At 41.6% G+C, this 27,134-nt stretch overlaps 1 protein-coding gene across 4 annotated transcripts in view; it reads right to left on the minus strand.

Annotated features, from left to right (window-relative positions):
• The window catches only part of tacr1a (tachykinin receptor 1a), a 69,400-nt gene extending 44,377 nt beyond the window's left edge, over window positions 1-25,023 (minus strand). For 3 of the 4 annotated variants that reach the window (XM_080894842.1, XM_080894841.1, XM_080894844.1), the window contains exons 1-2: window positions 24,249-25,023; window positions 4,743-4,937 (exon numbers count right to left, since the gene is read on the minus strand). In XM_080894842.1, coding sequence (XP_080750968.1) covers window positions 4,743-4,937; window positions 24,249-24,652 — 599 coding nt within the window. In that variant the 5' untranslated portion in view covers window positions 24,653-25,023. The remainder of the gene's footprint in view (window positions 1-4,742; window positions 4,938-24,248) is intronic. The other variant, XM_080894843.1, reaches the window with a different exon arrangement.
• Window positions 25,024-27,134: the final 2,111 nt, after the last annotated feature.

A 27,134-nucleotide genomic window follows, 5' to 3' on the forward strand; every position in this document is an offset into this window, starting at 1 on the left:
ATCATGGTGACCTGGGGCCCGTTCTTCGTACGTCGCTTACTACATCCAAGATCAAATGACACATCCAAGATCAAATCATCGCGCTAACCGTGAGCTCGCTAATCCGGTTCCCCGAACACACCTGCTGTTGACGATTAGTACAGCTGGACGCAGTAATGTGACATCACTGGGTGTCGTAAAAGGGGCCACGCATCGATAGTAGAAACATTGATCGGCAACCCTCTGATTGGTCGGCGAAAATGTCGACGGAGCGCGCTCGGCTCGGCATTTTTCGGCAGCAGAGCAAGAACTCTTGAGTGAGGGATTTCAGGAGTTTCAGAGTTTAATCAGAACGCAAGGGAACACTGCAAAGGCTGCAAAAGCAAGGAGAGAGGGCTGGCAGAAAGTTGCTGACAAATTAAACTCGTAAGTAATTTAATAATAATAATAATAATATATTGGATTTATATAGCGCTTTTCAAGGCACCCAAAGCGCTTTACAATGCCACTATTCAGTCACTCTCACATTCACACACTGGTGGAGGCAGCTACGGTTGTAGCCACAGCTGCCCTGGGGCAGACTGACAGAAGCGAGGCTGCCATATTGCGCCATCGGCCCCTCTGGCCAACACCAGTAGGCGGTAGGGTAGATTTATTATATTACACTATATTATCCAATATTATATTACATTATATTATATTGTTATATTATATCCTCTTTCACATTAGAGCCACAACAGGACCCACTAGAACATGGGAACAAGTAAAAGTGAAATATAAGAATATCCTACAGAATGGTAATATTTATCACTTATATTGCTTTTCGTCTCTTGGAAAGAGACCCTGAAATAATCTGTTTGTTTGTTTATAACAGCAACCAAGAAAAGGGCAGAGCAACAAAAGACAGGTGGTGGTCCTGCACCCCCTCGTCAACAAGTTGGTTAAGTAAATAATATCCTCACGGGAAAATCGATATCTCTCAATGAGCACACTGTCGCGCTGAGCTAAAGGATCCTGTCTGTCCCGCAATATACGCTGGATTCTGAGGACTCTCCTTATCAATCTTGCACCTTCCGCAATGGGTTGCTCGCGTAAACGGACAGGACATGGCTGCGACAGGCTTCCCAAATCCACCTTGGCTTTTATAGCCGTGGTCTCTCATCTTGATTACACGAAGTAATTTACAATTACTACTCTGAAATATGAATTACATCTGTAATAATCACATACATGTAATAGAATGTTAATAGTACATTTCCCTTTTTTAGGAAATGACCTGTATGTATCTGTGTGACATCAATAAAAGGATCAAGTGCTGCATTATCTTCAGTTACATTGATGTTATTTATTTATCGCTGTTGCTTTCGTATAAATGAAGCGGACATACCTGCGTGGCCGCGATCTAATCCTGTTTACATAAAGTAAACCTGCTCCCGAGCAGGTTTACGCTTACGGCTCTGTTGCTATGACAGCAAGTCCCGGATGAGCTTCGGGGAACCGACTGATCCAGGATCACGCGAAATCGTCAACAATCTAATCCGGCTAACCTACTTAGCGAGGTACGAAGAACGGGCCCCAGGACACTGTAATGTCACAACACGTCTCCTGTCTCCCCATAGGTAATAAACCAGGTGGTTCTGAACTGTTTTGCTCCAGCACCATAACCACCACTCAGGAGATGGAAGCTGGGGTCAGGCTTTATGTGACACCATTTTCTCCTGCCTCTATGAACTCGTCACTAGATAGGGTTTTGGCCCCGAACAATGTCGTAACCACCCTCTCTCAGCCTGAAGTGTCACCTGCTTCAGTTAATGGTTCACGTACCGTTTCACCTGTATCTGTCTCTCCACTCAATAGGGTTAGCACTCTGAAGCCACAGATCACTGCAGGTACGGGTTCCAACAAACACATCCATCCAACACACCACAGTCATGCTACCACGGTGCCATTGGTTAGGTCCATATCTGTGTATTTACCGTTTTTCCAGGAGTCAGCTCCTGATGATCTAAGCTTTGTTTTTGTGGATCGAGTGGTGGTTCTTGTTTTCCGTATGGTCGAACCAGCTCCTCTGAGCCGCACACTACCACCGGTTGAGTCCAACCAGCTTATGTTGACCTCTCCTAGGACTACACAGACTGGGCTAGTAACCTCTGAGCCACTTTGGACTGATGCAGACTTTGGGAACCTAATGAATGCTGGCTCAGAACTGGTGGTCCCTACCACTGTCCACTTCATGGTTTCTTGTGTTAAGATGTTAAGCCCTATAGACTGTTTTTTACCTGCTCTCTCTCTCTCTGGGTTTGTGCCTCAGCAGCCTGTGTTTCCTCAGCTCCTAGTCCAGCCAGGGGCCTTCATAACTGTTTGTCCTGCGTCTGCTGTTGGACTCCCAGGTGTGCCTATCCGGCACCCTGCGGTGACGCCACCGCTTCGCGTCACGTCAGCTGGAGGGCCCGAGGGGCCCGTTCAGCCTCCTGTCTCCGCTGGAGGGTCCGAGGGGCCCGTTCAGCCTCCTGTCTCCGCTGGAGGGTCCGAGGGGCCCGTTCAGCCTCCATCAGCCTCTGCAGCTCCGCCTGGTCCAGCCTCAGCCTCAGAGTCTTCGTCCTCGTCTGGCCCCGCCTCAGAGTCTTCGTCCTCGTCTGGCCCCGCCTCAGAGTCCTCGTCCTCGTCTGGCCCAGCCTCTGAGTCTCCTGCTTCGACTGGTCCCGCCTCGACTGGTCCTGTGCCCACCGGGCCTCGGCCAGTGCGCCTGACACTGGAGAGCCGCCGCTGCCTTCCGCGCGGCCGGCCTCCTGAACTGCTCCGTCGTCTCCTTCGCCGCCGCCGCTGCCTTCCGCGCGGCCGGCCTCCTGAACTGCTCCGTCGTCTCCTTCGCCGCCGCCGCTGCCTTCCGCGCGGCCGGCCCCCTGAACTGCTCCGTCGTCTCCTTCGCCGCCGCCGCTGCCTTCCGTGCGGCCGGTCCCCTGAACTGCTCCGTCGTCTCCTTCGTCGCCGCCGCTGCCTTCCGCGCGGCCGGCCTCCGGACCAGCTCTGTCACCTGTGCCACCCGCCCGGTCGGCCCCCCGACCGTGTGACCCGTGAACTTTTGTGCCGGTGGGCTCTGGGTCGGCCCCCTGAACTTTATTTGAACTATGGTCTTGTGCTCCTGTGTTTTCTGCTGTTCGTTTTTGTTTTTTGTTCCGAGCCCTCCGTCCTGGGCCCCCGCCGCCCGCCCTGGGTCGTTTTCTGTTTGGTTTTTGTTTTCCTGTGTTTGGGCTGTCTGGAGCCTGCCCTTGTGGGGGGGGGGGGGGGGGGGGGGGGGTGATGTCATGGTCCTGGGCCGTGTTGGCCCAGTATTCTTAGTTCTCTTGTATTTTTGTATTCAGTTCCCTGTTTAGGTTCTGTTTCCTGAGTTGCCCTGTTATGTTGTTCCCTGTGTGCTTTCCCTTTGTGACTCTCACCCCCTGTGTGCCCCTCTATGTATTCATGAGCCCTTGTCCCCTTTCGTGTTTTATTCCATGTTTTCCCCAGCCTGTTATGTCTGTGTTCTCCCCGTGCTCTCTCCTCCTGTCTGAACCTCTGTACTTCCTGTTTGACTCTGCCCGTCTCCCGTCAGTGTTATGTTCACCCCGCCCTGTCTCGTTATGGTTATCTGTGTCAGCTGTGTTCCCCGTGTGTTCCCACTTTCCTCGTTAACCCTCTGTGTATTTATGTCTGCGTCTCCCTCTGTTCGGCGTCGCGTTCTCCCTCATGTTGTGTGTTATTCTCCCCGTGGTTCCTGGTACATCTCATGTTTAGTTTTTCCAGTTTAGTTCAGTACTGTTTTGTGTTTCACCATTAAGCCAGCATTAAAACTGTGATCTGTAAGTTTATCCCCGTGTCTGTGAGTCTGCATCTTGGGTCCTTCTCCTGCCTGCCACACAACGAATCATGACAATAACTTCATGTTTGTTATTGTATTATTGAGTAAAATACCTATTCCTCTTTTTGCCAATTGTCATAAAACCTAAAAGCAGCCTGGTTTATAAAAATGTGACAGTAATAGGCTGTAGCAGTGCATTAAAACTGGTTAAATGTGTAAATGTGTAGTGTCTGCCAGGCAGATGTTTCTTCCAAATGTTCCCCAGTAAAGAGAACATTAATGAAAAGGTGTTTTTGCTGCATGAGAGACAATGACCACTTTTAAATAAAAATCACAGCAAAGTGCTGAAAAGAAGAAAATGAGCTACTGAATATTCAGCAGTATAAGAGTGAAGACTTTGACTCCACATGACTGAATTAGAAACCTCAGGAGTAAAATTTCCTTGAATGCTGGTAATAACTCTATTTTGAATTCTGTGTGACCCTCTGGCTTAACTCTCTTAATCTGTCGCATTTCAGATAACAAAATAAAAAATAAATCAAGTCCACATTTGGCTACTTAAGTTGATGACTGAACAGGCTCTTTCATTTATAGAATTGAGGCTGGCTTTTAGACAAGCTGGAATCAATAGCTCAGCAAGGGCACTTGTCCAAAATGCACCACATGCAGTCAGTCTTCTGTGGTTTAATAAACAGCCAAATGAGGCCGTAGGTTCTGTTTACATTAGGCTTTTGAGTCAGCTCTTCTTTTTTGTTGTCCCACAGGCGGTTTGTCTGAGTGCCGTCACTTGACTTACTTTGAAAGCTTTAATCATTTTCACTGAATACACACAAATTTCACAAACCTCCCAAATTTGTTGTTGATGGGAAAATAATTAGCTAGGCTTGTTGACTTGAATAGCTGCTTGCCAGAGAGACTCACTCACATCTTTTTGAAGTCAAACACAGTGTATTCTGGCCAGTCGATGTAACACACCACACGGCCAGGGACCTCAGCCGTGTTGGAATAGTAGTACTGAGGAAAAGCCAGGAGCAGAGCCAGAACCCAGATCACACCCACCACCACCTTGGTCTCTGTGGAGGACATGCGCTGCTGCAGAGGGTGGATGATGGCCATGTACCTGCAGGGACACAAATGCTTCATGGTTTACATGAAAGAAGAATATAGGACAGAATAAAGAGCTTTACAGATAGAAGATTTTTTTTTTTTTTAGCATGGGATCACAAGTTATTTAAGTCCTTGACGTGGGCAAAGAGTAAAAACACTCACAGAAATAGAGTTTCTTGAGAGTAACTTGAACATGACCTCTGGGATGTGAATATTCACACGTACTTGCCCACTCAGCACCAGTAAAAACATGACCTTTTTTCTTTCATATTTACAGGTTGAAAATCACATGACGTTTTCATTTGTTCAAAAATTATTTAGACTTTGAAGATGATTTTTTTCTGCACGGGATCGTGAAACTATGCTCCCTAGAGAGTAGGGCTGCTACGATTAGTGGTCTAGTCACGATTACGTCGACAATCAAAATCATTGACGACTGATTTTATAGTCGACGCGTCGATTGAAGCTTTGTAAGATCACAAAAGACGCATGAATAAGTAGTAGGATTTAAGAGTGTAATAACGGACTGAAACAGAAGATGGCAGCACTGCATGTACAAGGATGCCAGCTGCCGTTAAACCCCGAAGAAGAAGAAGTAGCTCTGTCCCAGAATTCATAGCGCAGCCCAGCTCAGTTTCCAATAATGGCGGCAGCTGGTTAGTTTTAATGTTACTCTTATTATTCTTTCTGGTTCACAAAATAAAGTTTAACATATTTTCAAGCAAGAATGTAGCTGTGTAAACCTCAAATATCTGCTCAGTTTATCAAGACACCACATATTTTCAAAAGCGCTTCGACATCTGTTACCCACTAGCTCGATAGCTAGCCGGGGGCAAAGCTCACTAGAGCCGGTGAGAACCCCGGACTCCGGGCAAATCGTTTTCAAACCCACCGCTGTCTTTCGCTACTCAGGTTAAACATATATAAGTCACTTAGATAACTTAAAAATTTTATTGTTTGGCTTTTTTTTAGTATTTTATTTATTCCTGAGTAAATCTGTTTGGCTGAGATTAAAGTTATAGTTTTTACACAGCTAAATAAACGTCAAGCAGACAACTGATTATCAGAAGTGTGAGATGCTGGAGAATATACTCCGGTGTCCTGTTATATTTTAGATAGCAAGGAGTTTATTAAACTTCACCGAAACAATCTGCAAATTTCATTAAAATTTAATAAAATGGTAAATGGCCTGTATTTATATAGCGCTTTACTAGTCCCTAAGGACCCCAAAGCGCTTTACATATCCAGCCATATCCAGTCATCTACCCATTCACACACAGGTGATGGCAAGCTACATTGTAGCCACCTTGGGGCGCACTGACAGAGGCACCGGGCCCTCTGACCACCACCAGTAGGCAACGGGTGAAGTGTCTTGCCCAAGGACACAACAACGACACTGTCCAAGCCGGGGGTCGAACCGGCAACCTTCCGATTACAAGGCGAACTCCCAACTCTTGAGCCACGATTGCCCCTCAACTAAACTATCATCTTGCCTTTATTTTTAGTTAGCACATACCTTAAACACTTAAAGCTGTAAGCTAATGATAGTTATATAAGAGCAGATGCATGCTGGTGCAATAAGCTGTACGTTTTACGTCCAATGGATGCATGATCTGATTAGTCGACTAATCGCAAAAATAATCGTTGACTAGTCGACTATCAAAATAATCGTTTGTGGCAGCACTACTAGAGAGACACTGGAATTACAACATAAAAGTGTTTCATAAAATGTGTGAAGGATTCCCATCAGGCTCCCTCGACGTTTCCGTAGTGATTTCACACTGCCATGTTCATGCTCCGCATCAGAGACGAAGAGGTGCAGGAATCACTTAAAATGACCTTGCACATCATTGACACTGAGCTTCATTACAAAGTCCATCTAAAGTCATTTTTCTGTTGGATCTCATTTCTCCTCATTGAAAATACAATACTTCAGGGAGAGAAAGAAATAATTATCAACTCCCCATCAGTTCTTATTTTAAACCTCTGTATAGATTTTTGACTTACATTTATTAGAGATTTGGTTGTATTGACTGAGTTGCACTTTAATTCATGTTTTTCCTGCTAGCTCCATAATCTTGAAGGTATGCTTATCTGGTGAAGTGTTTTCTTTATGGAAGTCATTTCTCAAGGATTTTCAGTTTCAATTACTAAATTCCCACACTATGTGAAAAGCCTATAATGTTGATATTTTTGTTGTACACAGTATACTGTTACTAATTTTCGTCTCTTTTCAGAAAAGCTCTCCAGCCAAATGCCATCCTGAGCCAAAGAGGTCTAATTAAAGGCTTAATCCCACTAATAACCCAAATGAATCTGCTAAATGGATATTCTCACTCTAATTATATCAAGCACAAGAGCAGGCTTTTAAAATCAAATGCTCCCTGCAGTCCACTGAAAGCGGGAGATCAGTACCTCGGCTTTACCTTAGCTCTACTTCAAAAGGCTCTGGCAGCCATGTGGCTTTTCCTTCATGTAGGTGAGTCATATTTAAGCTGGTGATGTCAGATTCAAACACACACCTGCAGAGAACAGTGGTCCGCTTGCCCAAAAGCCCAAATCACCATTATTATCCCTACTGGCATGCAAACTGGACACCAAACTACACTTGCCTTCACCCTCCGCATGTTCTCGAGTTCTTCTCTCGGCCCTTGGTTTTTCTTGAGCTTTTCATGTTCCTTCCTCCTGATGTTGCCCCAATTCAGTATAGCTACATTTATTACTACAACCATCTTCCTCTGCTTGTCTACCACTATCATTTCTGGTTGGTAAGCCATCACCAGTGGGTCTTACTGTATTTGGAAGTCCCACAGGATCTTAGCTTGGTCACTCTCAACCACCCTAGGGGGAGTGTGTCTCATATTGACCTTGGGACTTAGGCCACACTCCGTACAGGTGTTCTTGTACACTATGTCAGCCACTTGGTTATGGCGTTCCATGTATGCTTTGCCTGCTAGCATCTTGCACCCTGCTTTTATGTGCTGTATTGTCTCAGGGGCATCTTCACACAGCCTGCACCTGGGGCCTGGTTCTGTTAGATTAATCTTCTCCTGCAGTTACAAAAAAAAATAAATAAAAAACACATTCAGACACAGACACACTTCTTTACCCGAAAGTAATTTCATTTTCATGGATTTGCTGGTAGAGATCTTAGCACCCCTGTGTTTCTCTCCCCTTCATTCATATCTTGGTAAACACACCCTTGAGACTTTGTACTTCAAACATCTGTCTGTAGGCAATATCTGATTCCTCTCAATAGGATTCCCTCTCACAAGGTAGCAGGTAGCTTGGGCAGTAAATGCTGGATGTCATGTCTGACATACACCTCCAGTTATCCACAAATTGAACCTAAAACTGCAATGGCAATACAGTGGTTCAATATAAACACCATGAACCTGCTGCAGAGTTTTCCTGTAATGTAAGTGATTAAGAATGAGACAGTAAAGGTGATTGATTAATTATTTATTTTATTTTTTTCAGAAATTGTATTTGAATGTAGGCGGTGGTAATTGTATTGTTAATCTATTTCTTGTGGTCCTTCATCTTTTTTTGGTTTACTATTTCTTTTTGCAGCAAATTACGTAAATTTCCATCTGTAGCTGGAAGCTGGATGATGGTAGCAAAGCTTGTGTGTGTTTCTGTATGTGAGAGTTCATTGTGTTTGTGAGATGTAATTTGAAGTATTGCATCTGTTGTTGCCATTATAGACTCTTTGCATACCTGTAAATCCTTCAGCCACCACTCACTCATGCAAAACCAATAGGAGCAGTCCACAGGGACTTCCCTGAATAGAAACCAGTTACCATCCCAGCAGCAGACATCCAAGAAAGTGTCTCAAGTATGATGAGTTGGACAGCACCATTCACACTTACTGGCTAAAGAAACGAACTGCACTCAATGAGCACGACAGCACAAATGAACCAGCTGCTACTGGATGAGATGCGAAATCGCAGAAATGGCAAATGAGGATTGATGAGGATTTCAGGGACGTGGCAACACTAAAGGCCAACTTCAAACCAATTACGCAAGTCACCATTAACCTCCTAAGACCCGAACTCTTCCACGACATGCATTTTACCTTATTTTTGTTTTTATGAAAAATCAGAGCCACATAGAACAGTAGCAGTATAATGTCCTCGTAAGTAGATATCAGGCCCTTGTAGAGCAAAATTGAGTATTTTGGTCTAAATAACGCACAATGTGATGTCCACATATGTGGACGCCAGGTCCTAGAAGGTTAAGTGTTGGATTTACCAAGGAGATGCCCTGTCCCATATATTGCTATGCATAGGCACGAATCCCCTCAAAATGGAGAAAAATTAGCCTCCTCATCTACATAGATGACATCTAGTTGTGACCCAGTTTGTGTAATTCTGGTTTAAGTTATATTCTTTGATTTATTGTTTGTCATGGGTTTGGTTCTTTTTATTGTTTTCTGCTTGTGTCATATTTATAGTTCCTAGTTCACTGTCCCTTCCCTGTGTTTTACATTCACAGGGAGTGCAGAATTATTAGGCAAATGAGTATTTTGTCCACATCATCCTCTTCATGCATGTTGTCTTACTCCAAGCTGTATAGGCTCGAAACAATCAAGCGTTTCATTCAAAATAGTCAACAGGGTCACAAGAAGCGTGTGGAAAAACCAAGGCGCAAAATAACTGCCCATGAACTGAGAAAAGTCAAGCGTGCACCTGCCAAGATGCCACTTGCCACCAGTTTGCCCATATTTCAGAGCTGCAACATCACTGGAGTGCCCAAAAGCACAACGTGTGCAATACTCAGAGACATGGCCAAGGTAAGAAAGGCTGAAAGACGACCACCACTGAACAAGACACACAAGCTGAAACGTCAAGACTGGGCCAAGAAATATCTCAAGACTGGTTTTTCTAAGGTTTTATGGACTGATGAAATGAGAGTGAGTCTTGATGGGCCAGATGGATGGGCCCGTGGCTGGATTGGTAAAGGGCAGAGAGCTCCAGTCCGACTCAGACGCCAGCAAGGTGGAGGTGGAGTACTGGTTTGGGCTGGTATCATCAAAGATGAGCTTGTGGGGCCTTTTCGGGTTGAGGATGGAGTCAAGCTCAACTCCCAGTCCTACTGCCAGTTTCTGGAAGACACCTTCTTCACGCAGTGGTACAGGAAGAAGTCTGCATCCTTCAAGAAAAACACGATTTCCATGCAGGACAATGCTCCATCACACGCGTCCAAGTACTCCACAGCGTGGCTGGCAAGAAAGGGTATAAAAGAAGAAAAACTAATGACATGGCCACCTTGTTCACCTGATCTGAACCCCATTGAGAACCTGTGGTCCATCATCAAATGTGAGATTTACAAGGTGGGAAAACAGTACACCTCTCTGAACAGTGTCTGGGAGGCTGTGGTTGCTGCTGCACGCAATGTTGATGGTGAACAGATCAAAACACTGACAGAATCCATGGATGGCAGGCTTTTGAGTGTCCTTGCAAAGACAGGTGGCTATATTGGTCGCTGATTTGTTTTTGTTTTGTTTTTGAATGTCAGAAATGTATATTTGTGAATGTGGAGATGTTATATTGGTGTCACTGGTAAAAAAAAAATTGAAATGGGTATATATTTGTTTTTTGTTAAGTTGCCTACTAATTATGCACAGTAATAGTCACCTGCACACACAGATATCCCCCTAAAATAGCTAAAACTAAAAGCAAACTAAAAACTACTTCCAAAAACATTCAGCTTTGATATTGAGTTTTTTGGCTTCATTGAGAACATGGTTGTTGTTCAATAATGAAATTATTCCTCAAAAATACAACTTGCCTAATAATTCTGCACTCCCTGTATAAGAAAAACTAAATACTGTCAAAATTTGCAGTCCTATGTGGCCTTATAATAATGGAGCCAAAGTTAAGCTAGTAATTTAAATTACTTCAGCACCACCACACTCAATTATCTTGTAGCTTATTTTTTTTTAACTTCCTATACAGACACCAAATTAAATAATAACATTAATAACAGCAGCCACCAGTCAGCTAAGTGCCCTCAATTAGACACATCCAGTCTCATGGCTGTTTTTTCCAAGCTCTAACCTGAGTAGATTTTGTTCAGTGACAGGAAATGACAAGTGTTAAAATCAGTATTTATTTATTTTTTTTGCTCAGAGGTGACATGGCTCTGTGGCACCTTTTCAAAATTATCTAAATGTCTGAGACTAAATGATGCATGTGCATTTACCGAAGATCTGAGAGCGACTTGTCTTTTGAAATATTTGCAGCACATAAAATAACAATGTTTTTTTTTGTTTCAATGAGATCATGTTTGCGAACGTATATGATGGTATCTCCTCTCACCACTAATTAATTATAATGATATAACTCTTCTATATTTCTATATTCTTCTATATTAGGTGTTTTGTGGCCGACATGCCCTTGACTTCTCAAATGAGTAACCATAGTAACACTTCATATCAGCGTTTAACAGCAAATCAGCAGCTCAAACAGCACTTTGCTACATTTGTGCGAGTCCTTGTACGTTAGCAATGTCTGATTACTGGTGACTAAAACATGACCACACATTTTACTGTATCTCTGATAGGAAAGGACAAAACATGCTCTTCCTGCTTTCCTCCTAGTGCTCTCATCATGAGGTGTGGATGACTGTTGTTGGGAAGAATGAAATTTAATTTAGCTAAACAAATCAGCTTAGCTACATCTTGTTGCAACTTCCTGATCAATCAGCTATAATCATATTTAACGATTAGCTTGATCACAACAACTAGTAGACCCTACAGTTTCCTTGGTTTTTTGAAGAGCCATATGACAATTCAAGCTTAGGATAAGCATCAACAGGTTGATGTTGTAACAACTGCATAACTGCAAAGCATACCCTACCTAATAAACAGAGTGAGGCACGCTGTCAGTACCATGGCATGAGATAAGCCACTACCATAACCAAATCATCAGTTAGAATACTGAATGTTGCTAACAAGGTTATGTTTTTGGTAGTGTTTGCATGTGTGTGTGCGCGTATGTCATCATTCTGTTTGCAAACATAGAAGCTTAAAAAGCTTTGAATGATTTCTGATAAAACTTTGTAACGGTGTAGAGTGGGGTCATGTTAACAGTTTGTTAAAATTTGGCTTATATCCACCAAAGTCAGCAAAATGATTTATTGGTTGAAAATTGACCAACTTAGAAACTATCCTTACAAGTGAGTTTGTGTATTGACAGCATTTAGAAGAAACTGTATAAAGATTTAAAATATTATGTAATTTGAACTCTGACCTCTCTTTCAAGGTCAATAGTGTCATGGTTCTGGGTTATTTTGACCCAGCTTTTTCTGTTTCTTATGTTTTGGTGTGTTTCTGATTATGATTTATGTTCTGATTATTTAGTGATACTGTTTTGATTATGGTTATTATTTTTGTAGGTTTAGTTCCGTGTCAAGTCTGTCTCACTCTGTCTAGTCCGTGTCTTAGTAAAGTGTTTTACTTTGAAGGTTCATGTTCATGCCTGATGTCAATGTGTTCAGTTGTACTTTTCCCCTCGTTAGCCTAGTTTCTCCCAGCTGTGTCTCCCTCCTGTTGCCCATTTCCTGATCACCGCCCTGTGTATATGAGCCCTGTGTATTCCTGTGCTCTCTGTCGTGTCGTCTGCGTTACTCTGTGTAACCCTGCATTACGCTGTGTAACCCGGTGTTCTTTCTGCATCTCTCTGCCATCTTTCTCTGTGCATTTTGCTCCTCCTCCTGTGAGTGTTTGGTTTCAGGTTAGTCTTATGTCCTTGTCTAGTCTCGTGTTTTTGTATTACTTTTCCCTGGAACACTCTCTCACAGTCTGTTCTCTAAAACCTAAAGGAGGAATTATGGATTTGATCAACTGGTCCCTAAATGCAATTGACACCCCTTTCTCAACGAGAAGTTTGGGCTTGGGTGAGCCTGAGTGCTGAAGATATCTACCTATTCGGAACCATGGTAACAGGGTTCTTGCCGATCGGAGCTGGCTTGGCCCTGACTTATCGAAGAATTAAGAAAGCGGAACCGGCTGTTCAAACCCCCACAAGGCTGCCCACTGGGATTGAAACGATGGGACAAGGCGTGAGTTTCTCAAAATGGGCTCATTGAGTGCAGCACGGATAAGATCTTGGAGAACGCACGGCTGCCGTGAATACTCAGAATAAGATCTCTGAGTGCAGACTGGATTACATCTTGGAGGGGCTCGCTCGGAATAACATCTCTGAGCGCAAATTGGATGACATCTTGGGGAGGCTCGCTGTGGTAGTGAGTTCTCAGAATCGGCTCTTTGAGCACAAGAATGACAACATCACAGAGCGCAAGTTTGATAACATCATGGAGAAGCTCACGGCTCTCCAACGGGAGATTGAGAGACCAGTGTTGGACTGTTAGAACAGCTTTGAAATTCATATGAGCTGTTCGCACTAAAGTAAAAAGCACCATCCCTTCATGCGGATACCCTTTCGGCGCCAGCTGCGGTCGCAAGGCTGGAGCCGAACAAAAACACCCTGATAACGACTGTGTTTAGTCTGTTCCTTCCCATTCCATGCAAGGGCACCTGGGTTGGCTGGAAGACTGTTTACTTAGCCTGGCAGGGCGAAGGACACTGTCTCAGCTGAACTCTGGACACGCGCACACACACACATACATACATACACACTGATATCCACACACTCATCCCCCCTCCCTTTCCAAATGCCTTCGATGCTTGTTCCCTCCTGGGAACACGGCGGGTCTGAGCCCGGAATGGTATGGCCCGCGCTGGAATGGTAGCGCTGGGCAGGATGGCTGCTGTGTTCGCTTCGGATTACTCCTCAACCCCCACCCGACCCTGTGGCTTGTCACGTGTTCCATAATGATGTGCTGTGGACATTTATGTGCTCTTTTGTGCAGAGGAGTTTTTTTGTTTCCTGTTCTCATGCTGTCCTCCCACAGGAACCCAGCATGAGTAGAGGTCTCTTTTTTTCCTCTTGTACTTTCCCATTGCAGTGTATATTTCAGTGTTGTTGTATTTTTTATTTTTATTTTTATTTTTTTTTTGTTTCTTTTTCTGTAACGTTACCGATCTCCGACCTGTATCCCCGTGTGTGTGTGTGTGTGTGTGTGTGGGTTTAAGGTCGGGGGGGTCTTATTTCACTGCAGGGCAACCTGCATGTGGCGAATAAAGCCTTGATTGATTGTTTTTGTCACTTCTGTAAATAAACACTCACTCGCACCCCAGCCAGTACCTGCATTTTGGCTCCTTTTCTCAATACACCACACGACTGCTGCCCCAGCTGTGACAAATAGATTGATATGATAGTCAAAGTAATCTTAATAAGTGAAAATTGTGTTTCTTACGGCCATTGTTGTCTACTAAAAACATATAGCCATATATTTAAATGGGAAAAACGCAAGGGTCTGTACTTTGCTCTGCAATTTGGAGCAACTGTGGTTCAGGGGGTTGGGAAGCTCATCTTGTAACCGGAAAGTTATCGGTTCGATGCCCTGCTCTGTCTGTCTTGGTCGTTGTGTCCTTGGGCAAGACACTTCACCTACCGCCTACTGGTGTTGGCCAGAGAGGCCGATGGCATGATATGGCGACCTCACTTCTGTCAGTCTGCCCCAGGGCAACTGTGGCTACAACTGTAGCTTGCCTCCACCATTGTGTGAATGTGAGAGTGAATAAATGAAGGTATATTTTTTGGTCACTAATTGCACAGAGCTATTCTTACTACAGGCATACCATATTCAGAGGTACAGTACTTGTACCTAACTGTAGGATAAAGTGATAAAGCGTTTTTACCGTTCCCTGTAACGCTGCTGTACCCCGAGTTCTCTTTGTGCATTAGAGGTGCAGTCCATATCTGCCTCAATAAACATAATATAGCAGGTTTCTAGGTTTCACTAGCATGGCTATTTAGCATGTTTATTTCATCAGCTTGTTTCACTATTCTGTTTTAATCTCCCAGTTTGTTGTTGTATCAGCATTATTCTTACTTACCCTGATTAATAAAATGAACTTGATGTTTCAATTTTGTGGAGTGCCTAATTGGATATTGAATTAGATTGTGGTTTTGCATATTAATTAACAAATAAAACAAATTGGATTAAATTTGTGCATAGTTTGGGAACTCAAATGGGGAAAAACTTAATAGCATCAAATGAAAATTCTGTGCTAATATTCATGCTAATTTGCAAAGCAAAGCAATGCTCTGTCAGCATTTTTCCTGATTAGTCACGTCAGAGAATCCTCTCGTGAGGAGTGATCCCTTTCTTCCCATTTTTTATGTACAAGGCATGAATCATGGAGAAGCAGAAGGGAGGAAGAAGCCAGAATAACTTCCCTTGATGGTCCCTCTGGATATAGCAGACAGAACAGGAAGGGAAGATGTGGAAATTGGAGGAAGGACATGAGATGGAGAGGAGAACACATTAAGCTGTAGTGGGTATGCAGCAAATAAACCCCTCCTAAGACCTGCTTTTCCTGGTGTAAGCTGTCCTCCAGCTATAGTAGGTAAATATAAAAAGTACTTCATCTCCTTTGATCCAGTCTCAGCTGGTGATTTTTCATTTCTTTGTTTACTCCTCAGTCATATTGATTGTTGATTAAGTGGCACCCTTAAAGGATTCCTTTATGAAAGAACGTGGCATTATCACAACACATGGATGGCAACACAAATTGTTACAACTTTAAAATGTACAGTTTGTTTGATTCAGATTCATATCATTCAGCAACTATTGAAGTACCTCCTAGAAGTTGATGCTTGTCAATTCTGGGTTGAAAAATGAAACCGCCACACAAGTGTAAAAACTGCAGTTCCTTCAATGGCCACTTCAAGTTACAAAAACCCATCAGTTGTCATAGATCTCCCTAAGGCTCAATGTTACAGCAGAAATGAATGTATTTAACTCTGGTCTAAGAGAAAGAGCTATGCCTTATTTTTCATGACAGCTGGTGGGAGTGGGAAGATTTTTATTGTTTAAATAGTTTTAAAGGTGAAGTTAAATGATGTAAGTGCTTTTCTGTCATCTACTAAAAGGCACTCTAAAGAGTAGCTCTTTACTTTGTTCTGGTACAACAGCTTAGTTTTAATCCTGTTCTTTACCAGCCAACATTACCAGTTAATAATAACATCACAATGAGTTTTTGCAAGCACCTAGCTAACCATGCTAGCTAGCTGTCTTTAGTATTAGCTGACAAATAACCAGCTCTACTGTTTCTACTAGGGTGACCAACCGTCCTCTTTTCCCCGGACATTTCCACTTTTCACGTTCTGTCCGGGGGGATTTTCGAGATGGATGAAAAAGGTTTTCCTATAGGCTTACAGAGGACCCATATGTGCAACTTCGTCCCCGAACTGCTGCGTTGTAAGTGGTTGTTCCGCGCTCACAGACGGGACAGAGTGCGCAGTGGCGCGCTGAAAAGATGCTACAAGATGCCAAAGCGCAAGTGCATCTTTTCAGACAAACTGCAAAACAAATTTCCCTTGTACCATCCCTCAGAATAAATGGGAGGCGGAGTGCACTGTGTGCAGAGGTGGTAAATACATTTGTGTGTCTAACGAAGGTTTAAAAACGTATAAACAGTGGTGCATATAAGTGGTCCGCAGGTGCGCATTCGCTGTCAAAATAAAAGATGCGCACCAGATAAGAAGTTGCAACGCGCGTTCGCGTACATATAAAAGGCACTGTTTTTGTTCGCTAGAGTGGGATTTTCACGGCATATTCTGCACCAAATCTTTGTGCGTTCATCATTTGTTTGAAGCCAGCTCACCTCCTGCAACCACTTTTCCGAGAATACGCGAATACAAGGTTCGGACTCCTTCTGACATTTCTTTGGAGGTGGAGGAACACCAAAGTAATTGCTTAAAGGAGCTTGCTTCTTCGACATCTTTAAGAGTTCTAAACAAATGTCTGTCTTCCTCCAGAAAATCTTATGTATGCAAACGTGCGTTGCAACTTCTTATCTGGTGCGCGCCTTTTATTTTGACAGCGATTGCGCACCTGCGGACCACTTATGCACCCTGTATATAAAGGCTGTGCGAGGCGAAAATTCATCTAGTAAGTTGACTGAGTTCTTTGTTACACCTGGGAAAAACAAGGATGTTGTTGTGTCTGCAGCAGAAGGTGCACTGGCATTTCATACTATGAAGCGTCACAATAGCTACAGATTCATGGATTGCACTTGTGTGTTGCTAAAAAAAAAAGAAGCGTTTCCAGATTTTAACAAAGCAAAAAAGTGCCTGCACCAAGACTGAAGCTATTGTCAATGGTGTCATAGTGCTACATTCAGTTGAAGTCACTCTTTGAGCTCTTAATAAAATCCAGTACTGTGGCATTTCTCAGACTTACCAGAGAATATATTCCCAATCATACTTTGACTGGAAGAATGGTGGCGTGCAAAGAAAATTAATTGAGGTTAGAAACGCGAAATGAGACAGCAGAAACCATTGCGCAATACCTCATTGGTCATTTTTCTTATACAAATGAGGCATTATTTCTGTAACGTTATTTAATTCTAGAGGTTTTTAAAATATTTTTTTGCACTTGTTGACTTGTAAGAACCTTTAAGACATTTTTTAATTTCACCATTCATTTACCGCACAGAGAAGGCATTATTTTAATATGTTAAAATTTTATTTAAGCAAACAGTATTATTAAAATTCCTCATGACTGTGCCAAGTGTCCTCTTTTTTGGAAATCAAAATATGGTCACCCTATTTCTACCAAATAAAATAATTAAATAAATGAGTAACATAATAAAATTATAATTTAAAAAACAAACAAACATATAAACAAAAACAATGGTCAAATCGTCAAACTCATGTCTTTAACCTCCTAGGACCTGGACATCACATTTTGGGTTATTTAGACCAAAATACTCAATTTTGCTCTACAAGGGCCTGATATCCACTTATGAGGACATTATACTGCTACTGTTCTATCGAAATTTTAAATGAATATCCTCATATGTGGCTCTCATTTTTCTTAGAAACAAAAATTAGGTAAAAAATAAATAAATATAAATTTTGCTAATTCTTTGTTTTTACATTCATCAGGTCCCAATCTGTCATGGTCCTGGGCCATGTTGGCCCAGTATTCTTAGTTTTCGTGTCTTTTGTATTTTGTTCTTTATTTATGCCGTGGTTCCTAGGTTGTTCTGTTAAGATGTTCCTTATTTGATTACCCCCTGTGTGGCCCTCTGTGTATCTGTGAGCCCTCGTTTCCCCTCCTTGTGTTTTATTCCATGTTTTCCCCAGCCCATTATGTCTGTGCTCTCCCCGTGCTCTCTCTCCTCCTGGCTGAACCTCTGTGTACTTCCTGTTTTACTTTGACAGTCTCTCGTCAGTATGCGTCATGTTGTGTTCACTACTGCCCTGTGTCATTACGATTATCTGTGTCAGCTGTGTTCCCCGTGTGCTCCCACTTCCCTTGTTAACCCTCTGTGTATTTATGTCCACGTCCCCCTCAGTTCAGTGTCGCGTTCTCCCTCATGACTGTGTGCCCCTCCGTGTGTTTCCTTGTGAGTCAGTTCCTTTATGACTTCCCAGTTTGGTTTTATATTATGTAGGAGCCTACATGCAGTTTAATTTGAAATGTATGCTTTTATTTTGATGGTGCAGAGAGGGCAGGAAGTTGGGTGAGAGGAGAGTGGAGCCACATGGTTTTTTGACCTCGCAATCTCTCTTCATCCATTTTGAATTGAGCTTTATAAGTTTTCATAATTTGGAATTTTGTTGCTGTGTACCTCATTGGACTTTTGAAGTAAATATTGAGAAACTATCAAGGACTGTTGTTTTTTTTGGATATGGAAAGAGGGACTAAGCGGAGCGTCAAGCTAAGGCTCCATTGGCAGGAAACCTACATATTATTTTGTATCGCCTATTTTGTATCACCAGTTGTTTCTCTGCTCTCAGCAGAGAAATAACTGGAACCTGTAAGAAGAGAAGTGGGAGCCATTGTTACTGTTGTGCTGCTATTCTTGGCATCATTTTCTAATTTGGCACCTAATGTGCTCCAGCTGGTAGCTGTAATTGATTACTAATAACAGATTTACAATTTCTTAGTTTTCTGTAGAACAGATACAAGTACACTCATTGGTCACACCTTGCTAGTACTGGGTTAAACCCCGTTTTGCCTAAAGAGCTGTTTTAATTCTCTGTGGCCAAGACTGAGATCTGGTAACAGTGTAGGCCATTTGATTACATTGAACAGTGTCATGTTCAATGAGCCACTTTGAGATTACATTTTTCGAAGAACAAGTTGTAGAAAAGCCAAAAAGCTGGCATGAAATGGAAACATTTTGGCAAACACTAAAAGTGAAAACCATAAACTAAAATTCAGTACAACATCATATTGGACTATTCATTTGTTGTCTGTAAGCAGTAGTCGCTGATCTGCTGGATAGCATGTTTATTGATGACCATCACATAATTTCATAATTATGTGAGGAGTTTAGAAGTGTTTTGCTGAATCTGAGAGCTGAATAAAATGAATAAGCTGAAATATCCTAAGACGCTCTGATTTAGACGGGAATATCAAAGTTGGCTGTTTAATGGCTTTGAGTTTGTAATTGTAAAAACGTTTTAATTCTCTACTTTTCCTCAGCAATAAATATCCCTTTATTTTCCAGGCAAAACTGCAGCATGTAAAACTTTACCATCACCGAAATCTCTTGAAAGTCAGTTGTTAATGCTACTGACCAAACAGAAAGCACTTTAAAGAGGAGCTACAGTCTGATGCCTTAGAGAGCAAATTCTTTCTTCTTCAGGAATGCTGCTGCCTGTTCAGGTAAACTAACTGAAGCATTACCCTGCAGGGCCAACTGAACTACATCTTATTTCATTTCAGCTCCTGTTCCCATAATGACGTCAAATCTGGCCTTGCTCTTAGGTAAGGTTAAGAGGTTCCTTAGTTTCGTTAAATAACTTTTAGCTGATCCATTAATAGCTTAGAAAATATTAGGCTAATTTCCCTTTAATGCATATACATGAAGCTAATTGGCATATAGTGTCTGTCTGGCTCATTCTGTCCAATCAGTAGATTAAGAGTTTCTTTAGACTAATGGGCACTTGAACATGCATACTTATGCCTCCACACTGGCTGATTCAAAATCCTTGATGTTCATAATTGCAACCTATCGACTCAGAGTAAACCACTCATTACTACATACCAGCAGCTCTTAAGAATGAACATGAGGGAAAATTATCATCAGGGAGTGAAACAAGACGAAACAGCTATCTGCGACGACAGAAACAAAATGGAAGAGAAATATGGCTGATAGAGACAATAAGAATTTTCTGTCACCACCTCCATGCTGCAGTGAGCACAGTGATTATAAGTACACTGAATACTATTGAACAATATTCAGCAATGGATTTTCTGCACTCTCTAACCTCTGCAAGCTGGAGTATATTCCTTGATGCCTTATGCAAAGTGGCTGTTGAAAGGCCAGTACATTCTGCATATTTGTTTTTATATAAACACATAAATTTAATCAGATGAAGTTAAGGACATCTGTTTTATAAGTATCGTAAAATATTGCTTTAAACTCTCAATTATTTGAAATCTCCAATAGTGAATTACAGAGCTGATTTCAAACAAAGACTTCTTATACTTTTTCATCATCACCATCAACTGTTGTTGAAAAACTGATGTTTTTGGCACTTTGTAAAATGTGGCCTGTTGCATTTTGTTTGTTTGCAGTAAGCAGGAAGTACATTTTATCCCATTACAGCCTTTTGGAGAGCATCGTATCTATAATCTTGCACACTCAGAATGTGGATACTTAATAATATCAATCCATCATCCATCCTGGAAAAACACTGTGCACTGTGTTGCTTTATATAGTAACTAATCTTGATGAATGGAGAGTTTTGAGTTTAAGAGGCTGAGCTTTCACATAAACACAGAGACCCACACAAATATAGTGTTTCCATTGCAGTTTATTTAGAAGGGTTTCTACTTCCTAACCACACCTTTCTATTCAAAGAAATTATCAACATATGATCACACCTGGTGCATAAAAGATGGGAGCTTTCCATCCGATCGGTTCTACAAAAAAATTCATTTCTTGAGGATTCATGTGCACACAAACCCCCCCTCTGCTGGTCAAAACCTTTGTTGCCATTTCAACTATTTGTAAGCGTCAGCATGGGAATAATCACTGGCTAGAATAGAAATAAAAATAGCTTAATCTGATTTTCTTTTTATTATTAATGTGTGAGTAATGGTAACAGAAGTCTATAGATGACAAAACAAAAAAACCTCGTCAGTGTTTAAATAAATCCAACAGGACATGAGACGTTTATGTTAAAACTGTTGCAGTGTTTTCAAATGATGAGACAGTGATTGTACTTGTGAATATGGGGTGATGGTAACTTCATTTTTATTGGGAAATATTTTTTTCCACTTTACTTTGCTCAGTTGGTTTCTATTTTTGGTATCAACCTCTCCGCCTTTGGAGAAAACCCTGTCATGGGGTACTGAAGAGGCACGGATCTACGAGTATCTCACAGCAACCCCGTAAAGGCTCCTATATATCCACTTATCCACGATATATCAGGTGTTTTTGTATCCAAGTTGCTAGACACACAACAAAAACCACACCAGGGAATTAAAAACAAAACACAGACTTGAATATTATAGTAGTAACATATTTCATTATTTACAGGATTACACTTTATTGGGAGAGATCAGCTCAAAGAGTTGCCATACCAGGGGAAACCCTCCTCCTTTGAGTAGGCTCCAGGATGTCACAGGTGAAACTCAACTAACGCATAAATTTTGTAGGAATCCACTTTATAAACTTTACTTTTAAGACCATCTATCTTTTATATACAGTTTACATAACTATGTCAGCTACCCATTACTAACTTAATAATAATAATTATTATTATTATTATTATTATAATAAAATACAAATGATTCCCAAATATAAGACTTCAAAAGTTTAGTACACAAGACAGTTTTCTTCAGTTTATCTAATGTCAAATGGGGAGAGGTGGAGTACAACCTGCAGAGGTCACCAGTCACAGACAGACAACAATTCATGCTCACATTAACACCTACTAGTTAGAATATGAACTGAACAAGCTTTATTTTGGACTATGGGAGGAAGCCAGAGTGTCCAAACGTCACACAGCTAGCCCCCAAGCTCACCTATGGATTCAAATATACGACCTTCTTGGTTAAAGGCAACAGTGCTAACCACTGCACCACCATCGCCAGTGAAATGCCATCCATCCATTCTCTTCAACTTATTCTTTTCAGGGTCAGCTGTCTTAGGGAGAGAGGCAGGGTACACCCTGGGTAGGTCACCAGTCTAACACATAGAGACAGATAACCATTCGCACTCACATTCACACCTATGGGCAATTTAGAATTACCAATTAACCTATCCCCATTAACTGCATGTCTTTGGAATGTGGGAGGAAGCCAGAGTACCCAGAGAGAACCCACACAAACACGGGGAGAACATGCAAATTACACACAGAAAGACCCTAGCCTGATGGTGGACTTGAACTCAGGACCTTCTTGCTGTGCGGCAACAGTGCTAACCATGAATTTTGATCAAATGTAATCATCAAAATACTGAAGAATCAATTCATGTGTTATAGTCTTTTTCCCACTACAGTAATCAGAGGTTTTAGATTTGTACTGCTTTGCCACTTTGACAAATTCTCTTAATTCCCTCTACCCACAATCCAGGGCGAAAGAAATTGAAAACTCCATTTTATAAAGGACCCAATGAATCCACATACGGCCCCAGTAGATTTTTCTACAGCTGAGTTTGTTTTGTTTTTTACCAATTACCTCAATACAGTCAGCATTGGAGCAGCACACTGATCTCAGCACGCAGCTGTACTGCTGATCTGTGGGCAGTGCAGTGCAAGAGCACCCCAGAAATGATGAGGAAAAGGATGGAGATAAGAAAAGGAACGTCTTATCAGCTACAGCAACACTGCGCTACCTCCCCTATTTAACACATTCATCAAACATACGATCAACAGACAGAAATTATTTTATATCTATGTCATTAAGAGATGAAATGTTAACTGTGAAGGTACTGATCTCTGAAATATTCTGAAATACTATCTTTTCCTGGCTGCATACATATGGGGCTGTCAAGGTAAAGTTAATGTTCCTTTACAGGGATTTTAATATCATGGTTGTGTTGTGTGGATGCACGTGGATAGCTAGATTATATATCCCCTGATTGGCAAACTCTCATAACAGTATGTTTTCAGTGAGCAGACTGAATGTAGCATGTGTTGTCGCTTCCCTTTTGTGCTCTGTTCAGCTATAACCAAATCTCTCACTTAATCTTGGAAAGTTCAGATTAATGGTGTTCCACAGTGAGACAATTAGTGGCTAACATGTCCTGAGATGCAGAAAATACAGAGCTGCAAACACAGCTTCATGTGGTTAAGCAGGAAAATGAATGTCTCACCCACCCACATCCACCCACACTTACACATAACACATATAAATGTGTTTCGAACTGAGCAATGCACATATCTTCACACACTCCTTCCTGCACACAGAGATATTTACCTACATGGAAATATTGATAGATACTTCACAGATTTATATATACAACACAACACACAAGGACAACAACACACATTTATCACTCACACAAACACCTACTCAAATAGAGCAGGGCTTTCTATGCATTCATTTTCATTCAGGATTATTATGCTGTGTGTGTGTTCCTACACAAGGTTGCTCATTAAGAGTGAGCAAAGACTTAGAAATGAAGAAATATTTTCCCCCAAATGCTATATTTTCAGTAACAGGAGTATACATGAAGACATAAAATGAATGCACAAAACTTTTAACAACAGCTTGCTTTCCTTTTTTTCTTATTTGACAAGGGTTTGAGCCAGAAGGCAATGAACCATTAACCATTAACTGTTTATTGCGCTTCCTGTGCGTCACGCGTTGTTTCGCCACATGCAAACAAAGGAGGCAGCGAAGGAAAACAAATACTGTCAATAGTGCTTTTACACCAACTAGTGAATGAAGTTTCTTATGTAATTTAAAACCTTTTTTCCCCAAAGAGTCAGTAATATTTAACCAAACAAAAACAATGTGAAAGCATTTGCACCTCTTTTTTTAACCACACCTATACGCTCTTAGAAACCAATAGTAGTCTGTTTTCATAATGATCGATATGTATGGATGTACTCTAAGCTTTCGTGGAATTTTGAAACATAAACTGTACCGTGAATGGGCAAATTACATTAGACGGTCTCGGGTGTTTACGGGTGTTTTCCAATACCAAACACTTGGGGCACACTGATCATTTCTCGTGTATTCTGAAAGCAGGCTGGCTGTGAAAACAGAAGCTTACCTGTCCAGAGCGATGGCAGTCATTGAATAGATGCTGGCAAACACAGCCGCGATCGGAAAGAAGTTGTGGAAGCGGCAGTAGTCGAGTCCAAAGTACCACTCGTTGTGCATCCCGTAGGTGAAGTTGATCACCGTGTTGAATGCAGACATGGACGCTTCGGCGAACGCTAGGTTCAGGAGAAAATAATTGGTGACAGTCCTCATGCGTTTGTGCGCCACAATAATCCAGATGACTGTGATGTTACCTACAACGGACACGATAACTATACAGCTGTAGGCAATGGCCCAGAGGACGATTTTCCAGACCGGCTGCACAAACTGGTTCCTGTAAATGGTCCCGTTATTGGTATCATTGGAGCTGCTGGTCCAATTTGGCGCATTGGTAGCACTGAATAAAGGATCCATTTTACTGTTTAGAAGCGAAAATGTCACTAAACCGGCCGCGATAACCACAATTAATTACACGACTAAGTTAACGATTCCAAACGCAAGTGAATGTTGGAAAGTTTCCGAAAGCGTCACGCTCGTTTCTAAGTGTACAGTTGTAGTCTGCGGAGAGTCCGCTCTCCTACAAATAATAAAGTCAACGAACCAGAAAAAGTATTTGATGTCGAAACTTCCATATCAATCTTTGCACGTTTCCCCCCTTTTTTCTTTTTTTTCCTTTTTTTTTGCTGTGCGTAAAAACAGAAAGGCGTCTTTTACGCGCACCAGAACGAGTCTGGCAATGGTAACAGCTCAGCTCCGTCTGTGTCTCTCTCCGTGTCTGTGTGCTGTCCTCCTGCTGCTCCTCTACTCTGACTGAGCGGCTGCACACCAGCTTTTGAAGAGAGCTTCTGCGCTCCCGTCCAACATGCTGGCTGTGTAATTATGATTACGGATGAATCCAGGTGACTTGATTACTACGCCTAAATACTTAATTTAATGTAATTTTACTATAATTCCTTCATGGACAGTTACAGTTATGATGTACAAAATAATAATATATACAATCTTTTTTGGCATTGTTGGTGCAATTTAAAAATAAAAGACAGACACCACTTGTGAAAATATGTTACGTCATAATTACAATGTAAGATAAGGAAACATTGTTTGACTTCGTTTCAAATGCCCTCAAATTTATGCATTACATAAAATTACTTAGTGCATAAGTTGTGTCTCTCTTAACACTCATGTATTTTTACGGTATTGTTAAATTTATTACTTCTTGGTTCTGGGTTACATTAAGAAGGTGCTGCTAAAAATGACTTTTTGTAGTGCTTGTAGTGTAGAGTGATGGGGTGCCATAATGAACACCCAGGTCCTCTACCCCCTCTTGTGGTCTTGGATTCTGGACTGGAGTGGTTTGATTGAAGATTGATTGCTTCACAGGATATAAATGAAAAATCTGCAGTCCTGTCATTCTTTTCACAAGGCTCTTCTTACAGTCCTTATATATGATCACATCATATCATAACATATCATATCATATCGTATGATGAGATGATCACATATATATTGCTAAGATAATGTACCAATACAGCGTCTAATGACAATGAGACAGATGTGGGCATTGTCCTGTGTTTATATCTATCCAGAAAGGTGTGTCTTTAGGTCTGTCAGGAAAAGTAATGTGAGAGAATGAATGAACTCATTAAGAGGACTTCTTTGCAGGTTGCCATCGAACAATTTATGGTACTGAAAGACTGGAGAGTGTGACATGAATGAACCATCACTCCTATCACTGGAATGAGGGAGTCTTTAGTGCCAAAAATGTTGTAGCTGTGATAAATATGTTAAGCTTCTGGCATTTATACAGTGCTTCTCTAGTCTTACTCTTACTCTCAACGGTCTTCATATTACGAGCCATATTTACATTACTGAATTGATTTTAACATTTTTTGATTCATAATATAATACAGTATTTACTCCTGCTTTAAATTATTTAGAGGATTCTCTTTTCGTTTATATTCGGTTTTCTTTTTTACTGAGGAAAGTTCTTTGAGCTGCTTCAGCACGCAGTTATTCACTCAATAAGATGCTTGTATGACTTGACTATCTCTGAGCTTGTCTTATAGACATCAAATATAATTCCATGAACAGTCTGTACCTTCCAAATGTGATAAGACTCATCTCTTCATTTAAAGCCAGAAATTCGAGGCCACCAGGTCTTACTATAATAGAAATATAGTGATTACCACAATAATACTGCATTCTTATGAATGTATTCACAACTTTGATACTCCAGTATTTTCAACCTTTATTACCACTGATCCTTTCATTGCTTTCTTGAATGCTCACTCTGTGTGAATGCTAACTACTCAGCACCTAGCTGGGTATTTATGTAGCCCACTAGGGCCCATTTTTTTTATTGCCTTATTAAGAAAAAAAGAGGTTATTTGTATTTTGACTACCTTCAGTCGTTTATTAGCTATACATTCTAAAGAAATTAGTATTTTATTCTAGTGGTATCAGGTCAGGACTACTCCTTGAGGCTTTGCCCCATGGTAGTTCTAGAGGCCATATTTCACAAAGTCTTTAATCAGTTAATTCCCCCTGAACAAGTTGTCCTCTATTCCCTAGAAGGCCCTTCTAAAGTGTCCGTGGACATTACACTGTTGCTCTCTTGTGCTGAGTTTAACTTCTATAGTCACATTAGCCATGATTTGCTCCTGCTGTGTCCTGCTGTGTCTCCCACCTGTTTGCCCCTTGCCTCATTGCTGTGTGTATAAATTGTCTGAGTCTCTAATTGCCATTTGTCGTGTCATCCAGTTTCCCGCAGCCTGTTTCCAGCTTCCAATTCAACTCAATTCATTTAAATAGCACCAAATCACAACAACAGTTCCCTCAAGACACGTTATATTGTAAAGACGCTACAATTATAAAAGTTCCAGTTTCTGTTACTTTA

The sequence above is a fragment of the Rhamphochromis sp. 'chilingali' genome (genome assembly GCF_963969265.1).
Source record: "Rhamphochromis sp. 'chilingali' genome assembly, chromosome: 10".
In the NCBI taxonomy this organism is placed as follows: Eukaryota; Metazoa; Chordata; class Actinopteri; order Cichliformes; family Cichlidae; genus Rhamphochromis; species Rhamphochromis sp. 'chilingali'.